Here is a 26,111-nt window from a genome sequence, read left to right as displayed (position 1 = left end):
TGGCAATCTGTGTCATCACATTAAGCCATTCAAATTAGGCATCATGATCTTGGTCTTGTCTAATGGAACTTTACTCATAATGGAAAATAAAATAAAAGTGATCATAATTTGTCTGAGCTTCCTGCAATTATATTAATTACCTCCTCTTAATATAGAGTCGTTACGTGCATGTACTTTTCAATCTTTAACCAAGGATATTATTACTCTAGTATTTTCTAGTGTCTGCCACAAAACTGTAACAAATAATGCGCCTAGTATGAAATGTACCTTACCCACTCTAGTACCGTCTGTCTTAGTACCTAACTCGAAAAACCAGGGTGTCGTCTAAATAGTTCATTTTTGCGTGACGTTCTGTATGTTTTTGCAAAACAGCGTAAATAACCGTTATAGTGCGGTTTATTGGTTCGCCCCCCGGTGACTCATCCCATCCCTAGCGCGGTTGTTTGCAATCCCTGATTGGGTGAGAGGACATAAAATAGGCATAGAAAAACGTTATTTGTAGATAAGAATATTATTTATCAGAGAGTTAGTTGAGATTAGTAGCTTTAAGTAGGTTCTGAAGACAATAATATGAAATTCAGTAAAAAAACACTAACGCCCGTATTCATAAACGATGCTTGCTTAAGTGAAACAGCAAATCGAACGCATAGCGTTGAATAGAGTTCTGTGATTGATTCGTGTGTCATCCTGTGCGTCCACGCGCACTGTTAGACCTCATAGTAATGTTTGTGAATACTGGCGTAATTCTATGGTAGAAAAGTTTGACTCAATTCTCTGCTAAAAAACATAAAATTCTGGATGAGTAAACTTTAAATTACATCAACACTTAGTCTTGGAGCTAATATTCCACTGTTTTATTTTCTTCCACGTGTTACTCGGAAAAATATATTTTCTAACCCACGAAAAACCGCCGTATACGAGTAATATAATAATGTCTTCTTCTACCTGAAACCGCTAAAGCCCGCTTTTAATAATCCTAAAACCCGTACCTAATTAAAAGTACCCTATTCTCAAAGTCGCAGGTGTCTCGACCGCTCGCTAAAACGCTTTAACCATTTGCGCGCCGGTACCACGTGGGCACTTCGCACTCAGCACCGAGTTGCGAAGTGTTATGAGTTCGTCGGGTGGCTGTATGTTTTTATGTCCCCCTGCTTTTAGCAGATTGCGAGACACGTAATTAGTAGGGGAGTTTTTGATACAGGAGTTCAGATCCGACTTCAGCTGAGTTTTCAGATAGGCAAAGATTTTTTTTATCTTTGACAATAACCTCTGGAATACATAAAAAAAAATGATGGAAAAACACTAGAGTTCACTAAAACCTATCTTAAGACCTCAAGTAACATTCTATAAGTACTGACTATTAGAGCATGTGATTTTTCCGAATATTGTAATTCAACTTGCCGTTTTAAAATACGGACATACGTGTATGTCCGTGTGTGCAAAGCATTAAAACATAATATAATACTTTTAAATGTTAAGTCTATCCGTGGCAAGTTTATTCAGTATCTAGTCTGTGAATTCTAGTATCCTACTCTACTTTTAACTATGCACACAAGAAAGAACACCGCAAAGTTCACCCTCCACTCCACAGTCATTCGCTTCCAAAGGCATTCCGCGACATTCCCGCCAAAAGTGATTTCAACTTTCATCATAAATCCACATATTTCAGCGAAAATGCGTTCTCCGTTATTGTGGCGAGAATTAACACCTTTGCCGCCGACGTGGGTCCCCAAGACTATTGTGGCATGTAATTTATACGTCGGTTATTATTGCGTCCAATCGAGAAATTAATTTCAAATATCACCGCGCGCAAACAATCGCGTGACGACGTAATACCCCCGCAAATTGGTGCGATAAATTTTAAACCTTTGTTTTAATGAGTTAAACACTGGTTATTAATTTTTAGAAACGAGTACAAGCCGATGCGTATTCCTTGTATAGGTATTTGACGATGCACAAGTGGTTAAATGGTTTTCATTATGATTTTTTTTATTGTGCTTGCTTTTATTTGTACAGCAGCATTTAAACTACTTATTTTATTGTAAATGACTTCCTGGGATGACGGAGCATTCAAGTAAAATAGTAAATTAGGTATGAGTAGGCAATTCCAATTGTTTTAATTATATGATATTATTCTAGTGTACAATATGTCCGTACATATTTAGAGGAACGATTTCAACTCCACATTCTTGGTCTAGAAAATGCTTGTACCTAAGAGTAATTTAAATTAATTTCTGTCGGAAACCACAGCGACTTGTATAATTTATTCGCTTGGTAAATTGAAGGAAAGTGAAGGAAAGCTTTGAATTAAGGCTGTGAAGTGCATAAGATTATCTTGATGTTCTTGCGGTTGTTCCCTTGGTTTCGCTTTTAAATCAAAATCTGTAAACATTATCGTGTTGATTCATCAATTGAAAATGGTTTTGGTGCATATTACAGAACGAAGCTTAAAACTTGATTCAATTTCAAGCACGGATTGAGGCTCTAAATATTGCTTTTTAAGTTTTTAATATTTAGACCAAACCCAGGATAACAGCTATGACTAAGATATTGAGTTTGGAGGGTTCCTTTGTGAAACAGACCTGAGCGTTGTCTTCGAGTCTAGGAAGCAATCCCATTTTCTCGTTTTAAGATGCTATAATTTTATTTTCAGGCATTAAAGAACTGAACATACTCGTAATATAGTCAGGCGAGGAAGTACTGTAATAGGGGAGGAATGTTCTATGTTGTATGAGATTATGAGAGAGAGATAATGAGTATTTTTTGTACTGAGCGAAAATACATATTATAGTGTTAAAAAACCAAAATCTGCGTATGTGAAGCCCTTTATAGCTATTTGCTATAAGTAGTTTATAGTTATTAATAATTATTACCACACAAACACCGATCCAAAGTGCCAGACTCGTAATTCTGACCAGTTATCCCAACTAATATTATAAATGCGAAAGTAACTCTGTCTGTCTGTCTGTCTGTCTGTCTGTTACGCTTTCCCGCTTAAACCTCGCAACCGATTTTGATGAAATTTGGCATAGAGATAGTTTGAGTCCCGGGAAAGAACATAGGATAGTTTTTATCCCGGTTTTTGAAACAGGGACGCGCGCGATAAAGTTTTTCTGTGACAGACAAAAATCCACGCGGGCGAAGCCGCGGGCGGAAAGCTAGTTGAATAATAAATACCGCAGCCAACCGGCCATAACTTTTCTATATTGATATTAATTGACTAATCTGTACCATAGACTAAGAGCGCGTGGCTCTAATGGTCTATGCCTATTCATTATTTATAGGGATAGCCATCGGGCAGCCTCCCTTGCAGACTGTCGCAGAACTATTTTAGACTTTATGCCAATACAAATAGGTTTATATTTATGTTGTGAAAAACGGAAAATGTTTACGTAGATCGTTTATTTAACACCCTCGGATTAATTTATGGAGCAATAACCCTCTCTATGGTTGCGTTTTTAGGATTTGTTTGCGTATTGGGTTCTGTTCGGCGAAGAGCTTTTTCAAAGTTTTGTTTGTGGAAAATATTTTGTGCCCATAATAATACTTTAAAGTGAACGAGAAAGGGTTAAGAAATAAGTAGGTATGGTTTCCAGAAATTAAGTAAATTATTACTTTACAATAATGAAATAGACAGCTAATTTATCTCTAGAATGTGCTCTAAATTTTGCCTATTCAGTCAATCACATCTACGAGTAGATATATTAGAGTAGAATGAAGTGTTACACATGTTTCAAATTATTTATTTTGCTAAGATTACAATTATTGGTTTGATGCTAAAATACAATACAATGCGCTTTCAAAATACAGAACGAAAATCACCAGAATTAAACATTTACCCATAAATTCGCACCACACGTAAACATTCGAAATCAAACGCCGTCAGAAACATCTAGAGTGGTTCGCACTTATCTAAGATTTCTTGGTAAACACTCAGTGCTATCAAAAGAACATTTCCAGCCTAGTACACCAGTCTCGCCACTCTGTTTTTGATTGCCACTGCCTTGGAGAAATCTAATCTACAAATTAGAGCGCAACCCGACTTTCTACAAAGCACAAGTAGAACAAACAGCTTGCTCCTTAACCCTTTAAATATCTCTGGTAAACATATTGCCATCATAAATCAAACCTCACTTAGTAAGTTATCATAAAGTCGAAAAGTAATGAACATTTTCATAATGTTGTATCTTGCAGAGGGTTAATTAAGAGGAATTAAAACTATAAGTCACTGATCCTTGAAAAAAGTTAACTATCCATGGCTGTTTTTAATCGGGACGCTGCTCTATCAGTCAATGGAAAGAAGGAAAGTTACACGCAATATAGAAATACTGAGCTAGTTTAATTTTGAATGTACTTGCTATCTTTATACATTCGTACCTATATGATTTAATATTTTACCCACACTATGTTTTTTAGTTTTTGCTTCTATAGAAGCAAAAAAAAAATTTTACGAGTAGGTAAATGTAAAAAATAACACACTGACTGAACGACCGTACTGGTCGTATAGTTACAACAACTTTTGCAGTCTCTTGGACTGTTACTAATGTAAAGCTGATCTGTTTTCGCTGTGTCTTCTACCAATTACTCTTGTCAGCTACCACGAGTTCTGCGAGCGAATTGCATCGGTTTTAATGGTAAAAATTAACTCCATGTTGGTTCGCCTTTGGAGTTTTCCAAGTGATTGCTCCGCAAACAGAATCTGCTTTCTCATTTATGGAAATTTTTATTTCTGTTGGAAAAACTGGGAGAACTGTCTGGGTTGAGAATATGGCTGGATATTAAAATTTATCTATTAGTTAAAAGAAGAATCTTTTACTAATATAATGGGAATTCACAGATCGTACTCTTATTACACAAAGTACTATAGATCTAGCTTAATTTAGTCAGTGCCTGAGGTATGGGAGCGGCATGGGAGAGGTGATTTTGACATTATTATGACGTGATAGAGCATACAAATCTGTACCTCTAGCATGAACAACTTTTCTCTTCGAATCGTTTGCGTATTCAACAAAACTCGATACTCAACCTTCGAATTAAACGACAACGTGACAATTTTGATTCTCAAAATAAGTTTCGTGTAACTATTTCTCATACAAAGTTCACTTTACGACACGTTTACAAAGGCGCAGTTGTAGTTTTCGTACTAAATCTTTCAATGGCGATTCAAATACGCAAACGATTCGAACTCGAAAGTTTTTCGTGCTAGCCGTACTGTAGTCTCGCTGACATTTGACGTAATCAAAAAACACCCTCCCATGCCAGTTCCATACCTCAGGCATTGACTGAGTTATGCTCTAGAATTCTAGATCTATACCTATACGTATCATAAAAATGAATATTGCAATAAGAACTTTTTTTACCGCGACGCCTATTGCAATAAGAACTTTTTAAACACTTTCAAATATCGTGACCACTGACCCCCAATAGACAACGGACGGACGCTTTATGTCCCATATCGATAAATTTTGTGTTTTTAGTTGCTATAATTCATTGGACATCGTTATTGGTGTAAAAAAAGTGTATAAAATACACCTTTAAAACACAAAAAAGTGTCTTTTATATATTTTATGTAAAACCCACATGGACTGCTAATAATAGCATAGGCATAGGAATTTTCATTAAAACATCGGTATTTGTTCCGCAAACACAAATAAATGCTGGGCTCAACAATGCAGTTCCATGTAAACCCAAAGCATTAATAAAAGCCCTACATAATTAGAACTAATGGACACAAATGCGCAGTTTAAATCTGAATGTAACATGAAGTGATGCTCCCTAGAGTTATCGATAAAAATGCAATTGCAAAAAAATATTCATTCTATATTTTGTTTAAAGGTAAGATCTTTTGTTTAATGTCATATATCAACCTAGTCACATCCGTTTTTAACTGAAAATTCATATATTTAAAGTTCAGCCAAACCAACGCGATCACACGCGATCAGCCGGCGTGCAGCGATGGCGATCAGTGCATTTAATTCTGATCGCCATCGCTTTAGAAGATGAGCATGCTCAAGAAGTCTCATTTCAGAAACCGGGGGTAAAAGCATAATTAAGAAACAAGCCATAAATGAAAGTATTTACGAAAAAAAATGTCAAATAGTTTGAAAAAACCTTACTCTGAACTTTCGACAGTATCGACACGACGTTTCATCGACATCCCGAACCGTGCAGTGCAGTTGCAGGGATTATGTCTTAATTAATTAAAGCGCGGTTGTCCTGCTTTATTAGCTAGGGTGGAGCTGCGATTGCGGTTTTTGCTTGTTTGGCTATGACAGATTGTTATTATTTATCTTTTTTTTTCGTTATGACTTTGTTATTTTAATTTGTGTGTAAAGTAAAACTGTAAGGAAATCAGTATTTAGGCTGAGTTGCACCACCATACTTTAATCATAATCGGTACATGTTTATTATTTCCTTCTACTCGTACTTAACTCAATTAACTAATGAGAAACACGACATTAGCGCTAATTAGAACCCTAGAGATGAGACAGGAAGCGTTCGAAAAAAATCCATAATTCCATACAATCACTAACAAGCACTTTAATCCAAGGTACATAAAATAGATCATAGCTGAACTAAAGAATTATCGAAGTTAAAAAAAAGAGATACACAGGAACATTGGCCAATATAAAAAAATATTTTCCAATATCTGTCCGCAAAAGTCCTGGTCATTCAAATTCATAAAAAATCACAAGGGACCAAGATTGCTACCTTATCCCAAAGATATCCCGAAAGGACACAAACACTGGAATAACTTTTACATAAACAACGCAACTAAAGTAGGAATAAATGGGCACAGTAAATGTAGAGACAGTAATCTCCTTTTTTTTTCCTTAAACTACATTAATTTTCAATGGGATTATTTTGGTTCTGGAGTAGAAGCCACGTACTGGAGAGCGCAGCGTATGTCCACCCACAAGGTGGACTGACGACTTCTTAAAGGTAGCAGAAAGGCACTGTCACTGCACAAAAATTTCCGTGCTTTTAAGCGATTTTGTGAAAAATATTATTGGCAGGTAGTTGCTAATTGCTCATAAGATAGGCCCCCTTAATTTAATTTATTGTCCGTGGTGCATAATCTTTTCTTAAAGGTTTTAAACCTTTGTTTGTCACCTGTCATCCGCTTTGCAATGGAGGGAAGTCGAACCTTAATTTCGAACTCCTCCTATGTTCTTCTGATTAATTTCGTTGCGGGTCCAATGACAGTTTAACTTTCCCCCGGGACAAACTTGACCTTCATTGGTTGGGTTTTTGTGGCGGTCAAGCTGTAGATCCTGGCTACACAGGAGTTGCAGTGGTGGGAACGAGAGGTGGGAATAGTCCCGTAGCAGAAAGGCACTGGATGCAGGCCGCTACCAACCGGTCATTCTGGAACTTTGGAATCATTGCGGGAGGCCTAAACCGTCAGGGGACGTTCTACGAGTTGAAGTATGATGATGATGATGACATTTTCCACATATCCGCAGAAATTGCTTAACAATTATAATTCTTGACGATCTCACGCTATTTTTCTTAAGATGAACCACCCTCATCATCTGTTGAAGGTCGCGGAAAGTGCCTAGACGCGTAGCGCAGGGCTGATACCACAGAATAATAATAAGTAGATACTACCTACGCTGGAAGGTATACATTTTTGAGAGCCTTTATCTCGCTATAGATATCTTGTAGTTAAAACGGTAGGAAAATGAGACTACTGATTTTGCCTGTACTGTATTGTAACATGGGGCTGTATGAAATTGCACCGCCTCCCTTTGAGCGGCTGCGGTATTCGTAATATCGTCCCAACTTCTGAACAAAGGTTTTCTTTCTGTTTGAAGTGCTGCGGTGATATGCCAGCAATATTGCCAGAAGTTTGGGCTTTGGAGGATTTTTATATTGATTATTAATATTGGATTTTGAAGGGGTAGTAGTGGAATTGTAACTTTGAGTTTTCCTGTAAGGTCTTTAGTTTGAGGACACGTTTCAGTTCCAAGGTTTATCACTGGTAACATACATACTGATTATACTTAGACTTTAATCTTTATTTTTTGAGGTATTTTATTGAAAAGTGTGTTATCCAAATGGATTCTCCAATACTCCGACACGGGGAATTCTCCAATAATCCAAATTCTTAGCAACCGAGTCCTGTCTCCTGCATTTCTTTTTTGTTTGTGACCTATTCAAGATGTTTACATCCCAGTGATATTGATACAGTATTTGCTTAATTTTACAAAGCACACAATCACAATAACCTTTAAGTCATTGGGTCTCCACTAAAGGAGCACGACTCTCTTACTACAATCACAAATAAACTACTCCCATTAAATATTAAATGTATCTTCTTTGCAGAGCCGAGAGAGCCTCTCATCAGACGGTGAAGGCGCCCGCGGCGACTGCTCCTCCGTGGACTCCTCAGGGTCAGGGTCGGAGGAGCAGCCGCCATGCGACATCGGCCTCTTGGAGCGCCTCATTAGGACGCACCCCGTGTGGTTCCTGCCAGGCATCCAGAGGGCTGGCGCATTCCATCTTCTGCAGGGAAAAGAAGAAGGGGTAATCGCCTACTTATTTTGTTAATTTATAAAAGGTTATCTTTAAAAAAATAGGATAATTGGAGTCTTACTCTTACTGCTTCAACTCCTGTGTGTCTAAGTATCTCCAAGGGACTAGTGAAAGCCTTCTGGCTTCAGTTTAAGAAAATAGCAGGCGTGAGAAAGTCTCATTATTATTCTTATGTGGACCTAAGTTCGACACCTATGAATTTTAAAATCAAGCATTGAGTGCCATACACTATGTGCCATATCGATGGTGGAAATATCAATTACTGTAAGGGACAAAACACGACTTTTCAGGAGAGCCAAAAAACGATTTTTTTTTCTTTATACCTCAATATCTTTTTATGTGATGTTACGATTTAAATAGTTTCTATGGCAAAGTTTCTTAGAATTTTCTGTTCTTTCATAATATAAACGCCAAATTTTCGAAAAATGGGTAGTTTAAAAGATAGCATGTCCCTTACATTAAAAAAACGAGCTTGACTGTACCTTACAATGTTGAAATTTCACAGTATGGAATGTCATGTATGTTGTAAGGTACATTTGAGAATAAATACGACAGTAATATTATTGTAACTTGACAATTTTAACATTGAAACCTGATGTAAGTAGAGGTTGCATTCGAGTTTTCATTAACAAAATGAAGAGAAGAGATAGAAACAAGACAACTTAGTGTTCACAAATGCAGTTGGAGGCATCAAATACACATCACCAACAAAACATTTAGTTAATGATGATGCCTACGTCTGCATTTGTGAACAAATTGTCTTGTTTCTATCTTTTTCTGTTCATTTTTACGCAGTTAGGTTTTTTTTTTCAATCATCGTTCGTTCGTTTTAGCCCAATGACGTCCACTGCTGGACAAAGGTCTTCCCCCAAGGATTTCCACAACAACCGGTCCTGCGCCGCCCGCATCCAGGCACCTCCTATAACCTTCACCAGATCGTCGGTCGACCTAGTGGAGGTCTGCAGCACATTACGTCTTCTGCTCGTGGTCGCCACTCAAGAATTTTTCTGCCCCAGCGGCCATCAGCTTTGCAAGCTACGAGCTCCACTCACTGCCACTTGATTTTAGCGATTCTGCGGACTATGTCAGTCACTTTGGTTCTCCTGCGGATCACGTCATTTCTGGTTCAATCACTACGAGTATAGCACGCTCCATCGCCTTTGACCTTGAGTTCTTATGAGGCCCACAGTAAGCGACCACGTCTCAGATCCATAAGTTATCAAAGACTTTTGTCTTGAGACAGTACGATATTTCAGACGTGAGAATATCGCGAAGCTTCCTGAACGTTGCCAGCCGAGTTGGATTCGACGATTGACCTCTTCCTCGAAGTTGGACCTACCTAAGGCTGGTTTTAGTGTCACGCGGACCGTCAGTGCGGATCGCTACGCACAGCCAATCTGTATGAACTGCTAGGGAGCGAGCGATTCCTGCGGACCGCATTACTCTAAAACGCTTCCTCGAAGTTTACAGATCGGCTGTGTGGAGGGGATCCGCACTGGACGGTCCGCGTGACACTATAACCAGCCTAACTGGACTGTTTGTACTAGGTATATATAATTGTCAACAACTGCCGAGTGTAGAGTATCCAACCTTTAGAGTGCGAATCGAAGGTGGGTTATTTACTCACCGTTGATATTTATGCCGAATCCGTTCCAGTCCAGAAGCAGTTCTCCAGGTGGTGAACAGTTTCGGAGTTTTCAGTTCCCCCTGTCTGCTGCTGCAACTGGTTTCGAGTCTTGATCCTGAAGACGGAACGACATTGTGGCGTTTTCGTACAAGCCTTTCAACACTTCGATGTATCGATATAGTCAATTTGACACCGTTGGAGAAACTGTAGTAGGTACTGCCCAGGTCTCGATCGAAGCTTTCTCATAGTCCACAAACGCCAGGCAAAGTGACTGACTATACTCCTCGGTCTTCTGTATAATCTGCCTTGGCGTATGTATGTGGTGTACTAAAGCCTTTTCGGAAACCGGCTTGTTTGAGAGGCTGGAAGTCATTGAGCTTACGAGCGAGACTATTCGTAATGACTCTCGAAAACAGCTTGTAGACATGGCTCAGAAGTGAGATGGGTCTATAATTCTTCAACAAGGTTTTGTCGCCTTTTTTGAAGAAGAATATCACCACACTTCTGTGCCATACCGTAGGCGTTTTGCCTTCGAGGATGACGGAATTGAACAGCTTCTGAAGAGCCTTCAGCCCCTCGGTCAAAAACCCAACTGCGTAAAAATTAACAAAAAAAAGATAGAGACAAGACAACTTTAAGTGTAGTAGGAGTGGGAGACATTAAATGCATATCACCACCAAAAAAAGTAATTGATATCCTATATGCATATTTTAACGTAAGGGCCTAATTATGATAAATCAAAAAGTTTAAAATAAAGTAAGGTTCAATGAGTTCAAAAGTTAAAACCAACAGTTTAGGGTAAGGGCTGAATTGTATTATTAAAAGGAATTTACGTCCTTTAAATCATTTATTTCCCCAAAAGTCGTGTTCAGACGACTAAAAATGTTTAAGGTAAGGGACATTTTTTTAAATATATCAACATTTCAAGTATACCAATCGATAGAGCCGAAAATTCTGAATGCGTTGGTATATATAACTCATTTTGGCCAAAATGTCCCTTACATTAATTGATACTTCCACCATCGATATGATAAAGTTAATTTCACCAAGATATAAAAGCAATGGCCATTAGCCTTCACCATTCAAATTTAATCATACCACTTACTACAAATCCATTTATATTAAAGGGTAGGTACCCAATTTCATCTCTACCGAGGCCACCGCTACTTCCTTGCTCAAGTTTTTTTCCCAATTTTCCAGAACTTCGTCGTCCGGCAATCGAGCCAGCCCGACACGATGGCGATCAGCGTCCGACTGCCCGCCGACAAGGGGCCCTACATCGAGCACTACTTGATCCAGGCCTCGGGAGGCCGCATCGGCCTGGAGACCTCGCACAACCGCTTTGACAACATCCCGGAGCTTATCGCTCATTACTGCCAGTGTTGGTAAGTTTTTGAAATAGTTTTTGTTAACCTAACTCCTTGAAATGTAACCCTTTGAAAACCTCTCTTCAAAATTATCACTTCACGGGATTTATTGCAACAAAATCTTTTTAACGTTAAATAAGATAATTATTTACCCTCCCGACGTTTATTCTCTCTCTTCAAAAACCTAACCCTTCGAAAACCTAACTATTCGTAAACCTAACCCTTCGAAAACCTAAGTAAATATTCAAAAATATTATAACTCTTTGAAAACCTAACTCCTCGTAAACCTAACCCTTCGAAAACCTAACTCTCGATAATCCTCAAAAATCGATCTCATCGGATCCCCAAACTATTCGTGTAAAGCTTTTTTTATACTTTTACAAGAAAATAAATTAAACTAAAATAATATGTTAACCTTTTTTTTTTCTCGTTTCCAGTGATGAATTACCAGTGCAACTCCAGTTACCCCGAGCTCTTCGTGAAGCAAAGAGTCGGCACCAACTCAGTTCTTTAACGCTTTTGGGGCAAGAGTTCTGGGGCTATCCCATGGCCAATCCCAAGAATAACCCCACCAACCTTCTCTCGCCATGCCAGTTGGCTAACGGAGTGGTGCCAATGGCAATCACTCCTTCTGATACTGGATCTAGTCTTAGTAGCTTCAATGCAAGTGAGTATACGCCTATTAAGTATTATACTCTTGTAACAAATTACTTATTTAACCGTCACGTCGTCATGTTTTTAGGCTCAGGAACAAACTCTAGAGAAATACTTAGCCCAGACAAAGACAAAAATGTTGTGCTAAAAATGTCGCCTATCGACCCACCAGGTTCCCCACCGAAACAAAACCAGAACCTTAGCACGTTTAAGGGAAGGACGCCTCCGTCTCCGCCTGCGAAACCGAACAGTGCATTTGTCAGAGCACCCCGACCAACCCCACCAAATACCCTCAACCTTATGTCGAGCACCGTAAGTTTGAATCTCAATCAACAGCTACAGCTTTATCGGTGTTGTTTATTTTAATTGTTATTAAACGCTTCACCTGTTTTCAGGCTCACATAACCCAACCGCATACATTTCCTACAGCAAACACCCAACACTCACCCACCTTGAACAACGTCAAAACCACACCCCCTCCCCCGCCGCCGCGGTGGGCCAAACCACCGTTCTCCAAAGCATCCTTATCCCCAAAATCCGAAGTCGCTTTCAGCCCAATTAACAAGGCACAGAATGGAAACATTACAGTCACAACAACTGTCACCTTCTGTGTCAATAACACCCAAATTCACAACCACCAAATAAATGAGAGCATACAAAGTGATCGGCTACAACTAACGCTTGCGTCTAATGCCATCAACAATAACAGTAACGCTGACGCCGTATTCAACTTGTTGGATGCGGGCAAACCTTTTGCTGAGCCTGACGGAGAAGCCCAGGTGAGGATCGATAGACTTTTATGCATCAAGAATGCTCATCTGCATGACTAAGTATTTAGAATGTGCTCGTATTTGTCTCTAACCTTTCAATGCATTAATTTCTTGTGTGATAAACATTGTACTGACTGAGGCTTATTCTATTCCTGTATAGAACATGATGCACCGAATGTCACCAGAGGGGGAGTGCATCAATGCAATGACAGCTAGTTTGCACGGGAGCTTCAAAAGGCAAATGACTGAACAAAACACCACCGATCCCGGATCGCCAGTAGAACAATCCCAAAACACTTCAGACTCCGTTGATCCGATAGCGAATAGTTTCACTAAGTCTTCTAGCACGAGCTTCGCTGCTAATCAACTTGTATCTCCAAATGGAACGAATTCCGTAACCAGTGGCATATTTTCGCCCACCAGCCAGATTAATTCACCAGTTTCGAATGACACTATTTCCTCAAAAAGTGGTGTTTTCTCTCCAATAAGTCAAACTAATAAGAGTGAAATCTTCTCACCTGTCTCTAGAAGTTCTCCTGTATCGGGTAAAAATGTTTTCTCTCCTACTTCTAATCAGTCTATCGTATCTCCTATGACTTGTAAAGATAGGGAAAAAGTGATGTCTCCCAACACAAATACGACAAGTACTACACCATCTGGTAGATCAAGGAGGAGTAGACACTCCCAGCGAAAGGAGTCCAGACATTATCAGGTAGGGGAATGAACTTGTATGTACCTACCTTTATGAATGTAAAATGTGTCGTTTATTTATTTTGTTTGATGATTTACACTAACAGCACGTTGATATTTATGCAAATTCTATACGGAGTTCATTTTTTTATATTTCTTTATTGTAATAATAACCGTATAACAACTTTAATTAATTGTTTCGTTTTCTAGGAATCAGACATCCTTGAATCTCCAGGTGTGTATTACAGAAGCTCGTTGTTGGATAAAGTATCTGATTATGAAGATATTTGGGGACCAGAAAGCAATAACTGTTCTACATTCAAGCCCCTAAAGCCTGACAATGATAACAATATAAATAACGGTCTTATGAAAAGCAAGAAACCTGATTTACTTCCAGACACCTTACGTAAGTTGACACATTAATTCAAACTTAGTATTTTTATTTCCTGAATTCTTGACACTAATAAATTTATTATTACAGCAAAAATGACCAACGCAAAAAGCACTCAATCAATCTTAGAAAAGGAAAATATTCACATTCTGAATTCTACAGAAAGTTTGAATGAAAAGAAAAACCTTTCTGATAGTTCTTTGATGAAGAGCTTCAATGGTTCAAATGAACTGATCGCCACCACAAACAGTAAGGGAGACGTTGTACCGAAGAGACCGGATAAGCTCAATATCGCACTAAACATGAATAAGAAGCTTACTGAAGAAATTGAAGCTACTTTCAAGAATAGAGAAAACTATAACACTGAAAGTATGGAAACAATCAAACTTGAAGATGATTGTATAAAAGAACCTATTCTTGATGATTCCGATAAGGATAACACTGGCAGTCCCTTCTATGCTGATCCAGTTGATGCTCTTAAAGAAGTAAGTGATATTAAAACAATAATAAATAGTTCAAAAAGCGATTGTTTCTTATGAACTATAAATAATCTTCTGTTTCTATTTCTAGGCTGGCTTGCCTCAAGTTCAACGTCGGAAGCTAATAAGAGTGGGAATGAACCTCTCTCAGCGATACTCGGAACCGCCTCAAAACCATCCTTACTATCCTCTTCGAGACATGCACAGCATAGAAGAACTTTCTCGTAAGTTTCGAGCAATTTTAATTTTTATAACTTAGATTAGCCTACTTTTGTTTGTGCGAAATCAGAGCAGTCCAAATGACTCATTACTAGATTTCTTTGAGTTATGTAAAAAGTGTGTCTAAAAGTGAACGCAAGCTTTTTGCTTGGTGTGACCTTACACAATCTTGTCCCGTCTTGCATACACACTATAATTATGCACATTAATTTGAAAATATGTATCTTTATTCGTTTTCCCTTTCCAGCATCATCGCCCAACACGTCGTCATCTGTCGACAATCTAGTCTCGCTCCGAAGCAAGCCGAAGATGAAGCCAGTTCAACCACCCCGCGTCACAGCGAAGCCCCCCACAGGCAAGGCAGACCAGACATGGACCGTTGACTCCAGTTGGGAGTTCATAAGTCAGTAACGATGTACCCTGCAGGGCACACCATTCGGCTTCACTAAAATTTTGGTTGCACTGAGGAACCCTTGGTGAAATATAGTGGCTTATTTACAATTTCAGGTTCAGAATTTTATAAAATTAACAAGCTAACCAGAATGGTATCTTTATTGTGGTTATTAGAGTCCAAAATTACACGGGTTTAATAATCGAACATAAATTTCCAGCATTCAAAGAAGATAAAAATAAAATGCTAGATCTTGTTTAAACTTCAATTTTAAAATATATTTTTATTTGGGCTCTATATTTTACCAATGAGGGGACGTAAAGGCTAAAATTCAATTATGCGCATAACGCTAATACATTGTAGTTACTAATTGGCTATTCGAAAATCATTATTTTGCAATTTTTATCTGGAGTCTACCATCACATAGTCTGGACGTCGTTGATACGCTTACATAACCCGCTTTTTCCCTTGTTTTAGTTCTTGAAATAAAGCACCTTTTCTTATTTCATTGAAGCACTTTGAATTCTGAATAACAAAATCTTATTTCTAGTTTCACTGGATATACTGGTAGTATCTTTCTTGTAGTCTAAAATAGTTTCACAAGACCTATCTTCCGCATTTTAAAAACTTGGACTTTGCTGTTGCCAATGATAATGTTGAATTTGAACTTTATTGTAAAGTTGTAAATGTTATTTTAGATAAAAACGACGAATGCTCAAACAGCGAAAGTGGTACTTTCCCGTCACTGGCTGAGCAGGAATGCCGACTGAGCGGAGTGGATGATGGAGCACAACATCTGACCGTTCACCAAATAGTGGCTCAGAGGTAAGTTTGAGTAATGCTCTAATAGCATCTACATGTATAGCTTGACTGATTATTAAGACAATAATATTTATTATAATCATGATTCTGGTATTAATTAAATAAAATAACCAATGATTTTTTTTTACAAAATATTGAAGGAACTACTTCAGAATCCTTACACTCTTATACGTTTCCAACAACGGTTTTTTTTAATCTGGAATTTAAATAACTATAAATAGGTTTATAATTATCAATATCAGCTCAAACATTTGACCGATGATTGCTTAACCTAAAGGACTCGTGCAAGGGTCAATTTTAGGTCTCGTATAAAAATTGACAATTTATTTTCTTTTTTTGCTCTTTCTAGATTCCCAGATCTAAGACTGAATGCTGAGCCGATAGCGCTGCCTGAAGAAGTGCGCTCGCCTCCACGAGCGTCCTGCTACGACAACGTACATGATCTAAGGCCTCTGTCTGAGCAGGTACTGGAGATATTATGGTGACTATAAATCCGATTAGATTGATATGGATGAAATAAACTGACTAAGTGCGAATTTGTTTCGAAGCAGCTAATTGAACTTATTATTTTAACAATCTTAACTGGAAACGGCTTACTATGCAACGTGAATATAGAGTGCAACTTTTATTTGCGTAAAACATGTAACTTTCGGTAATACACAAGGGCAGATTTTTCAATTGTCAGATATCTTTTAACTGAAGAATAAACTTGTCTAATTGACATAATATTTCCCACACTGAAACTGTCAATGTGCCAAACTTATTCTCCGGATAAAAGTTTTCCGATGGTTTAAAAACCAGCCCTAAGTCCTATTACCAGTAGGTTGAGTGTGAGTTTACATCAAACGTCTTCACTAGTGAGCGCGGCGTTTACCCGTGGTCCCCCCAACATGTCCCCCTGGTGGGTCCACGGGTAATTTTTTTTACCCGTTGTCCCACCGTTCTGAACAGTTTTTGCCAGTGGGTCTACGGGTAATTTATTTTAACCATAGTCCCACCGCACAGTGGTAAACGTTGCATGTCACCTCATATTCTTGGAAAAAAATCGATAAAATAAAATAGAAAGTCTATTCTTTTTTACATCAATTTTAATTAAAAAATAATTGGAAATAAAATAAAATAAAATAAATTTTCTTCTTGGAATAAAATTGAAAGTAAAGGATGATGGGCACAAATGTATGGAAAGTGGTACCCGCTCCAATAGCCATAACCAATATATATTTCAAAAGGCCTTTAGATGTAGGAAAATGTCTGCTATGGGGCCAGTTCTAATTAATAATTATAGATTTTTTTATAATTATACCTAGGTGACATGCAACGTTTACCACTGTGCGGTGGGACTATGGTTAAAATAAATTACCCGTAGACCCACTGGCAAAAATTGTTCAGAACGGTGGGACAACGGGTAAAAAAAATTACCCGTGGACCCACCAGGGGGACATGTTGGGGGGACCACGGGTAAACGCCGAGTGAGCCTTAACAAAATGCATGAAAATTTTAGTTCTTGAACGTTTCCGGGGCGCTGTACTACAATCCGTCATATTATATTTAATGTCATTTTTTACGCGCTCACTAGTGAGGACGTTTGATTTAAACTGTCACTCAGCCCTCAGGTCACTTGTTCATCGTTAACAATTTCTTGTAAGTCTGAACTTTAAAATTTTTCTTCTTTTACAGGCAAGCGATGACGGCACGGTGTTCTCCGAGCCCTGGGACAGCTCTCAGTGGGACGGACTGATTCCTCCTAAGAAAGGGCAACAAGCGTATGATACGGTACGCGTACATATATTTTCCTATTTTTATTTAACACTACTATTATAGTGAGATATTGTTAAAGCTAACTAACAACTTACACGAACAACTACGAGGATTTGCCTGTTTCCATAACCCACAAAAAACCCATTCATGCATAGTTTTTCATGCCTCTCGTACAGCATAGAGTTTCTGTAGCTATTAATGGCGATAGGTAGCAGGAATATAACTCTTATTGCTTTCTGTTTTAGGAAGAGGTCTGTGAATGGGAGTCCCCTATCCCGCGGCGTGGCTCCGGGACAAATACCCGGGCCAAGAGCTTCAGGGATAGACTTGACCCATTGCTTGGTAAGTTGTTTAAGCTTGTTTGACTCATTAAAGAAAATGTTTGTAGCAGTTCACTATTTGTAGGTGATTTAGTGAAATATTCAAGAAAATACTAAAACAATAGCAAAGAGTAGGTAAGTAATGACGTGGTCCTGAATTACACAGTTTTTTGCCCGACTGCGTCAGAAGGAGGGTTATGTTCTTTATTAAAGTCTTTCTCTACCAAATAATGATCCATAAAGCATTTGTTCTTTTAATAACACCTGTAGCAAAGTTGCTATGAAAATGTGAGTTCGAATAAATTTGGCATATCGATTCATCGGCTCCTAAATTACACACAAAGTCAGGATGTCCATTTTCCTTAATAAATTAACCAAAACCACTTATCTAACCAAATTAAGTGTAACTTAGGTTACCGTAATTGCAAATCAAACAATTTAGGTACCTACGATAACGCCGTGTGAATGTAAAAATAATGAATTTTTAAGTAGTTCTTAACTAACGACTAACACACTTAATGGTTTCGTAGTTTTTATTAAGGCCCTTGTAATTTTAAAGTCATTCTCTCTTGTTAAGGATTATTAGAAATTTTCTTACTTATTTTTGTGTCCAATATCAGAAGAAAAGGTCAAAGTAAAACCTACTAACAATACAATAACATGTCTAGCCTAGTTAAAACCGGTATAGTTTAGATTTAGGCACGTGAATGTGTAATATCTGTTTAATTAAAGAGCAATTATAGGTATAAGTTAATAGTAATGATGTGGACACACATTGATGGCGCGTTATCAGAAAATACGACTCTAATGCCCGTTTCCACCACCAATCCCCAATTTTTAAGTGACCCTTATGGTAATACATAACAGGAATTTTGTTTTCATAGGGGTCACTTAAAAATTAGGGATTAATGGTGAAAACAGGCATAAGGCCGATTTCACATTAGGGAGAAGCGCGACAGCAGCGCGGCAGCGGCTTTGTTATAATGTGAAGGCGGGCATCCGCTGTCTCATAGTATGAAATTATCGGTAGCGCGTCTGTCGCGCGTTTGTCGCGCTGCTAAAGCCGCCTAAATGTGAAAGCGCTCTAAATAAATCTCTATAAAGAAATCTTAGGCTGGGTTGCACCATCTTACTTTAACTTTGACAAACGTCAAAAATCTGTCAAACTCCATAGCGCATCAGATATTTTTGTTGGAAAGTAGCGCCTATTACGACGACATAAGAGTCTACTGTGTTTAGACTTTAGTTTGACGTGCTGTCTGTACATTGCTTTTGCAAAATGACAAAAGGCAGAATTGGTGATTCACCGATAACAACTACACGTGGTTAAGAACAATCTAAACAACATTGTGTGCGCATGATCATGCCCGTCTAACTCTACTAAAGGTTATGTAAACCCAGTTGTCACTAGCAAATAATATTTGAGATGACTGACTCTATTTTGCATCAAAACACGGGCTACCAAGGTAAACGTATGTCAATTTATGTATGTATTTCTTATAGGTGTGACTTAGCAACAAAAATATTTGGTAGACTGTAAATAAATAAGATATTCATATTTATCATTCATCTACAAAGAAACTAAATATTTAGTTTCTTTGTAGGTTTTTATCATTATCAAAAACGTCATGATCGCTATTTTCAAATTTTCCATCTTACGATCCATTCAACTTCATACTCAAATGGATTTTTTTCCAGACAGAAAAAATAATGTAACATTATTATGTCACCAAATGCATTGTTACAACTATACCTCATATCGCTGTCCCGAATTCCGATGCAGAAACACAATCGGTCATTACGCGGCGTTACAATCAATTGGCTCACATTATTATCAAATTAATTAGCCGACAACTCACACAATGGCAGAGTACACATCTGCTATCTCTAATAACCCATTAACTTAGTAAATATATTAATTATGGACAGAGTTCAAAGGTTTACGCGTGCCGTACTACATCTCAGTCAGTGTTAGACGCGCGCGTGGTGTACACCTAGTGTGAATGAGAAATTATCGTTTCAAATCCTTCGTACACGCGGGAAAGAACCGCAGGGATATCTGCCATGAAGTGGTTCAAAAAGTTGTTCCGAGGAAAATCAGAGAGAGTGGCTGAGGCGTGCTGCAGCAAGGCCGATCCTTGGTTGGAGCGGTTTGATTCGATCAAGCCAAGCGAGAGAAATCTACTCTGCTCGATTGGAGAAGAAGCTTCTGAATCAGATTCTGAAGCATCAGTAGCTGATTCAGAAGAGATCGTCGCTGTGACAACGGCTAAAAACTTCCGCGGTGATACAATAGAAGAGTTTGTGTTTGAAAGTGACTGGGTATTGCTGACCAAGGAAGAGTTTGACGAGCCGAAGTTTCAGCAGACATTGGCGAACTCGGACGCTGTGACCACTCTGTGCAAGAAGAAGGCTGGGGAACGAATAGTTAAGGTTTCGACTGTAGTAGCACAGTCACCTCACTGCCATTGCAACGAGCTCAGTATCGAAGACAGTATTAAAATGCCTCGCGAGAGTGCTTTCCGCCGTTTTGTGAAAGCAGTCGCCAGATTTTGGAAGAAATTCTGCAGAGTTATAACGTGCTGTACATGCAAACTGAACACTGAAACCACCGACCTGTGTGAAGACTCGTTTAGCTTTACAGGACTAAAGGGTTATCTATGTAGGTAATATTTTGTATATTTTTTCTTTACAGTGGACATCACACTGGAATTATGCATAAGTATCACTAGACTAAATACGAATAATACTCGCTTTCTCAGTCTGAAAAAATAAAAACTATTAAAATAATTCATAGAAATTCAAATTTTTTATGTTACTTTGAACTATAAATTATAGAAGAAAATTATACAATTCACATAATATTTACCTCCGTAATTTGGTACTTTAGTTAAAGGTTTTTCTAATTTTTCACTAGCGTTAACTGAATTTCATTTTGATACTGCCTTAAAAGAATAATTACCATTGTTTTCATTCTTATCACGTTATCAGGACTTTGCCCTTCATTGCCAGTGAAATTAGTTTGTGTTGTCGTTTTATTGCCGCAAATACCTTTTACGTCTAGTTTGTATAATTCTGTGATAACAAATACTAATATTAGCTACAAGGACTTTAACATTCACATTTCTATACACATTTATCGTTTATGCTATTAGGGAATATGTATTACTATATATGTGTCAACGTGAAATTGTGAACTCTGTCAGTTTATTATATAACGCGTTAGATTGTAAACTAACAGTGGGTTAGGTTAGGTTAGATTGTAATTTAACTACGTCAGATTATAATCTGACGGAATTCACAATTTTACGGTGACATATATAACCAATGACGTCATGAGATCTCTAATCTTAGGTATATTTTGAAACTTTTTTAAAGAAAAATATTTTTTGAAATTTTGAAACATTGATTTGATATGGATGGGATTTTTTTCCCAACGAGTAACAGGGTTACTCGTTTTGGTGTGACTCGTTGGGAACAAGCGATGCCAAGGCTACTGAAATGTGATAAATAAAAAACCTTGCATATTCCCTATTCTCTAGAAAAAGGCATTTATTTATTAAAACAAACAATAAAATTTATTTATTTACATGATAATGGTGTATGCTCCCGGTCACTACTGGCACTACTGGTATAATTTATACATGTTTTATGGTGAATGATAAAATGTTTTATAGCGGTGGTATATTTTAATACAGCTATGTATAATAAAATGTCCTTTGACATAACATCATCATGATAACAACAGGGAACTCCCAGTGTTATGAGTGTTCTTCCTCCGATGACTATAGGATTAGTGAGTGTCCTAACAACTAGTTAAACTATTAAGTTAAGGTAGAGTCGGCAGCACATCAAGTTATACATTTTCGATGCAAAATAGCCTGTATTACGACGAGATAAGACGCCACTGTGTTTCGCTTGATGTGCTGTCTTCTGTATATGGTAGCAATCCCGTCAGTAATAATAATTAGTTATAAACTACTGCTACTATAAATGGTTTTTAGTTAGAAGATAGACATTAGCCAAAACCATAATAGTTATTTAATTGTATTGATGCGAAAACCTGCAACTTAATTGTCATTTAATGTTGATCTTAACGATTTTATAATTGTTGATTAGTGACAAACAAAGATAAATTAATTAATACCGGTTTATTTAGATTTCCTTGGGTTATGCTAACTGGTTCTAAATTGATGAGATGCGGTTTTGGATCAATTTACGAAGGTATGGAAGTTATATTCAAACAACCCCTTGGTTTATACATAACTTCAGTACCTTTCGTAAAGTCGTAGTTTCTTTGTGTGTGCAAACGCCTACATACGTTCCCATTTATCTCCAAAAATGTATCTTTGACCTATTCAGATACGGTTTTCTGGAAAGGGTTTATTCATCATTTTTCAGTCGCAAAAATGTTAAGCATATTTTTGATTCAAAACTTACACTTCGAAAGCAAAATGTAGGGTAGTTTTGCTTTAGCATATTTCTTATGTTTTATAAAAATAAGTCGGGTTTTCCTCCCTGACGCTATAACTCCAGAACGCACGAACCGATTTCCACGGTTTTGCATTCGTTGGAAAGGTCTCGGGCTCCGTGAGGTTTATAGCAAAGAATATTCAGGAAAAATTTCAACAGAAAAGCTGGAAGGGGGTAAAACGGGATCAATTCGGTTATTCCGATACCGACATCTTTGGGTTAATGTCACCTAATATGTTTTAAAACAAATTAGGTGACATTAACCCAAAGATGTCGGTATCGGAATAAACGAATTGATATCCAAAGAACGCGGACAACACGAGCACGAGCTAGAATCTAGATCTACACGAACAAGACGTTTACGATAGAATCAAATGGCGGCGCATGATTGGGAAAGCCGACCCCGTGTAACGGGATAAGACTATTTAAGCAGAAGAAGAAGAAGAAGTCTATCTTCTAGATAACTTTTTTTTTTATTCACAACGAGGAAGCTCTTGGCCTGTATCTCACCTGATGGTAAGTGATGATCAGGCCGAAGGAATCCTCAACCACGGAGAAACTGGCTATCTTACCTCTAACTGCCGGAACACAACAATGCTGTTAACATTGTTGTTATGGCGACAGACTTAGGTAAAATGGTGGTAGCTAGGCGGACTTAAAACAGGCCCTACCGCCAACCAAGCCGAACAGAAAAATCTGCCCCACTGGGAATCGAACCCGGGACCTCTGCGTCTGAAGCAGGTGGTCTTACCACTAGACCACAGAGGCGGTTAAATAATATATTTAGTACTCATTACAATTTCTTCTTTCCAGCTGCGGGCCGAGTGCGAGCCCTTCGCGGCGGTCGCGGCGCGCGCGGCGCCGGCGCAGCGCTTCGGGCCTACGCGCTGCACCTCGCGCAAGACAAAAGCACCACCTTCGCGCAGAACATAGATAACTTTATCGCATGCACGCTGGACTCGAAGGAGACTTGCCCGCAGGTATGAAAATTCAACGTGTAGAACCATTCAAATTAGACGTCTTCCGCTCCGCTTCGCTCCGCGCCACACCGCCGCCGCTGTCAAATTCTCCGCTTCGCCCTGGTGGCACTCGGGCCTAAACCTCATAATAGGATATGGTCCTACACACAACCAGTGAGCCAGGCAGATTTTGCACTGGAATTGCCTTTAATTTTGTCGAGTGTACCTGAGTATTTTTTTTTGAAGTTGAGCTCATTTCGAACTAATATTATGTGTCTAGACTCTAGACCTTACATCCTCTTAACCTATTTAAGAAAAGAAAACATGCCCTTTAACTATTGTCACGGACCAGTCAGTTGATAGTTTACTGACCTTCATTCTAATTCCTTGTTATATTTGATAACCATATTTATTTTGATAACTAAATAACAGAATGCAATTATACCAACATTTGTTAGTGTTCTGTTCAAACTCAATATAATCAAGTAATACAATAAGGATGTACCAACACGTCTGTCATAATAATGTATTGTTCAAATCAAGATAACAAAATTCGGCGCCAGTTGTTAGGCAAACTTGATAAAAAATGCACCGCAGCCAATTATAATACTTGCATGTTATAAGGCTGAATCTATTTAATGTAAGTAGTAACTAGGTAGTAGGTGGGTCATTCCACCGGCCAAGAAAATCACGTGTCCGGGGCCAAAAAGTACCCGAATATCATAATATTTTAGTAACAAATATTTTTATCTAATAGTATAACTTTGGTTCTTGTTGTTAAACCACAGAGATAGTTAATAATAGTTAATTAAGTAATTTAAAAAAAATCGTAAGTCGTCAAAAATTGATTTACCACGACGTGTCCGCGCTCCCGATTTCAGAACAAATTTGCTCGTATAAATTAATCCGTTATTATTACCGCTTTCAATGCTTATGTAATCGATTACTGATTAAATAAACATTGATAAATTAAATACGATATAACTATATCACTAAAAGGTTTTGTAAAATAACTATTTGAAGTTGTGTCCGGGAGTTAACCGTGATTACCCCGACACGTCGCTAATGTGCGCCTACGTCCCTAGCTACGCAATTTAGAAACGAGCTCTATCCTCCCCCGTGAACCTTTAGTGGTGGCCTGCGTGCCGAGGTGATCGGTAATGCAACTCGTCGCAGGATTTCGAAGTTATCGAGATAAGAATATGATTACCCCGACCTTGGTTCAGTGCACGATTGATTTACTCTATCCTGTTTTTTTAGGTTTCTTTACATGGAAAGTTCTTGAGAATGTACAGGAATAATGGTCCATGTAACCGCATTTTTGTGTATTAAAACATATGGGATTCAACTAACAGATTGGGCAGGGCTCAGGATAAACCTTAATTTTTTGACTACCCCGACCTTGATTACCCCGACTTTTGTCACCGAGTAATCAATAATACTGCAATATTACTAATGAATGATTAACTAAATAACGTTTAATAAGCAAAATTACCCTTTACTAAAATGAAATCCTATCTCCTATTAATAAATATTATCCCTCAAAATTGGCAAGACCCCTGGACTGAAAGAGATGTAAACTCCGCCGTTAACGTCCTGATACCTGTCTTCGAAAACATCTGGATGGAAGAGGAAGTCCCAGATGACTGGCATAAGGGGCTTCTAATTATTGTGCCGAAAAAAGGGTAAAGCAAGGGTATCAGTACCGGAAGACCCAAGAGATGCGATCTGGAGTGAGGAATTGCACACCGTTGGTGCAGAGGATGTCCAACGAGTCCACAATTTCACTTACCTCGGGAGCATCGTTTCAGAGCCTGGAGGTACCGAAGAGGACATCACTTTGCGCATTGCCAAGGCCAGGGCTACCTTCGCACAACTTCGAGCCGTATGGCAGTCACGGAAATTGACCCAAGCAAGATCAAAATATTCGGGTCCAACGTCAAACCAGTTCTGCTCTATGGGCGTGAAACGTGGAAGGTCACTAAGGTTATCTCGCACCAGCTGCAGATCTTCTTCAGTCGCTGTCTTCGCCGAATTCTCCAAATCTTCAAACGACGAACTTTTGGAACGCTGCCACGAAATACCGATAGTTCAGCAGAATAAACGCTGCAAGTGGAACTGGATCGGCCACACTCTCCGAAGGGACCCCGATCACATCCCCAAGCAGGCTCTAGATTGGAACCCCCTGAGAAAATGCAAACGTGGTCGCGCCAAAAAAACATAGCGGCGCACTGTTAAGACTTGGAGCGAGATCAAACGCGAAGCTCAAGACCGAATGCGATGGAGGACTGTTGTGGACGCCTTCTGTCCCATATAGGAGACATAGACATAGGACATTGAGTCACTAATATTATATGTATAATGTATATGTATGTTTTTTTACTCTTTTACGAAACAACTACTCAACAGATTTTGTTGAAACTTTACAATATTGTCGTTTATACATCAAAATAACAAATGGCTAGTTATAATAACATTTATTATACCATAACTTAAAAAAACCTTAGAAAATAAAATATTTTGTTTTATTTTTGATTACTCTGACTCCCATCTTTGATTACCCCGACCATGAAAATTTTGATGTCGCATAACTTTTTATTCCTGCTTGCTACAGATGGGCCAATATAAAAAATATGCTCGTAATAATGTCTAT

At 38.3% G+C, this 26,111-nt stretch overlaps 1 protein-coding gene across 10 annotated transcripts in view; it reads left to right on the top strand.

Annotated features, from left to right (window-relative positions):
* LOC135078228 (protein sprint) overlaps positions 1-26,111 on the top strand; it is a 290,396-nt gene that overhangs the window by 256,512 nt on the left and 7,773 nt on the right. For 6 of the 10 annotated variants that reach the window (XM_063972823.1, XM_063972819.1, XM_063972818.1 and 3 more), the window contains 15 exons: positions 8,329-8,529; positions 11,366-11,550; positions 11,970-12,199; positions 12,275-12,498; positions 12,582-12,965; positions 13,117-13,668; positions 13,857-14,052; positions 14,128-14,522; positions 14,608-14,740; positions 14,983-15,138; positions 15,825-15,951; positions 16,298-16,412; positions 17,626-17,721; positions 17,952-18,048; positions 23,313-23,479. In XM_063972823.1, the coding sequence (XP_063828893.1) occupies positions 8,329-8,529; positions 11,366-11,550; positions 11,970-12,199; positions 12,275-12,498; positions 12,582-12,965; positions 13,117-13,668; positions 13,857-14,052; positions 14,128-14,522; positions 14,608-14,740; positions 14,983-15,138; positions 15,825-15,951; positions 16,298-16,412; positions 17,626-17,721; positions 17,952-18,048; positions 23,313-23,479 (3,258 nt within the window). The remainder of the gene's footprint in view (positions 1-8,328; positions 8,530-11,365; positions 11,551-11,969; positions 12,200-12,274; positions 12,499-12,581; positions 12,966-13,116; positions 13,669-13,856; positions 14,053-14,127; positions 14,523-14,607; positions 14,741-14,982; positions 15,139-15,824; positions 15,952-16,297; positions 16,413-17,625; positions 17,722-17,951; positions 18,049-23,312; positions 23,480-26,111) is intronic. The other 4 variants (XM_063972822.1, XM_063972821.1, XM_063972825.1 and 1 more) reach the window with 4 other exon arrangements.

This window comes from Ostrinia nubilalis, chromosome 14 (assembly GCF_963855985.1).
Source record: "Ostrinia nubilalis chromosome 14, ilOstNubi1.1, whole genome shotgun sequence".
Taxonomy (NCBI): Eukaryota; Metazoa; Arthropoda; class Insecta; order Lepidoptera; family Crambidae; genus Ostrinia; species Ostrinia nubilalis.
The sequence above is the reverse complement of the archived record's forward strand: the minus strand, read 5'-3'. Positions and strand labels throughout refer to the sequence as shown.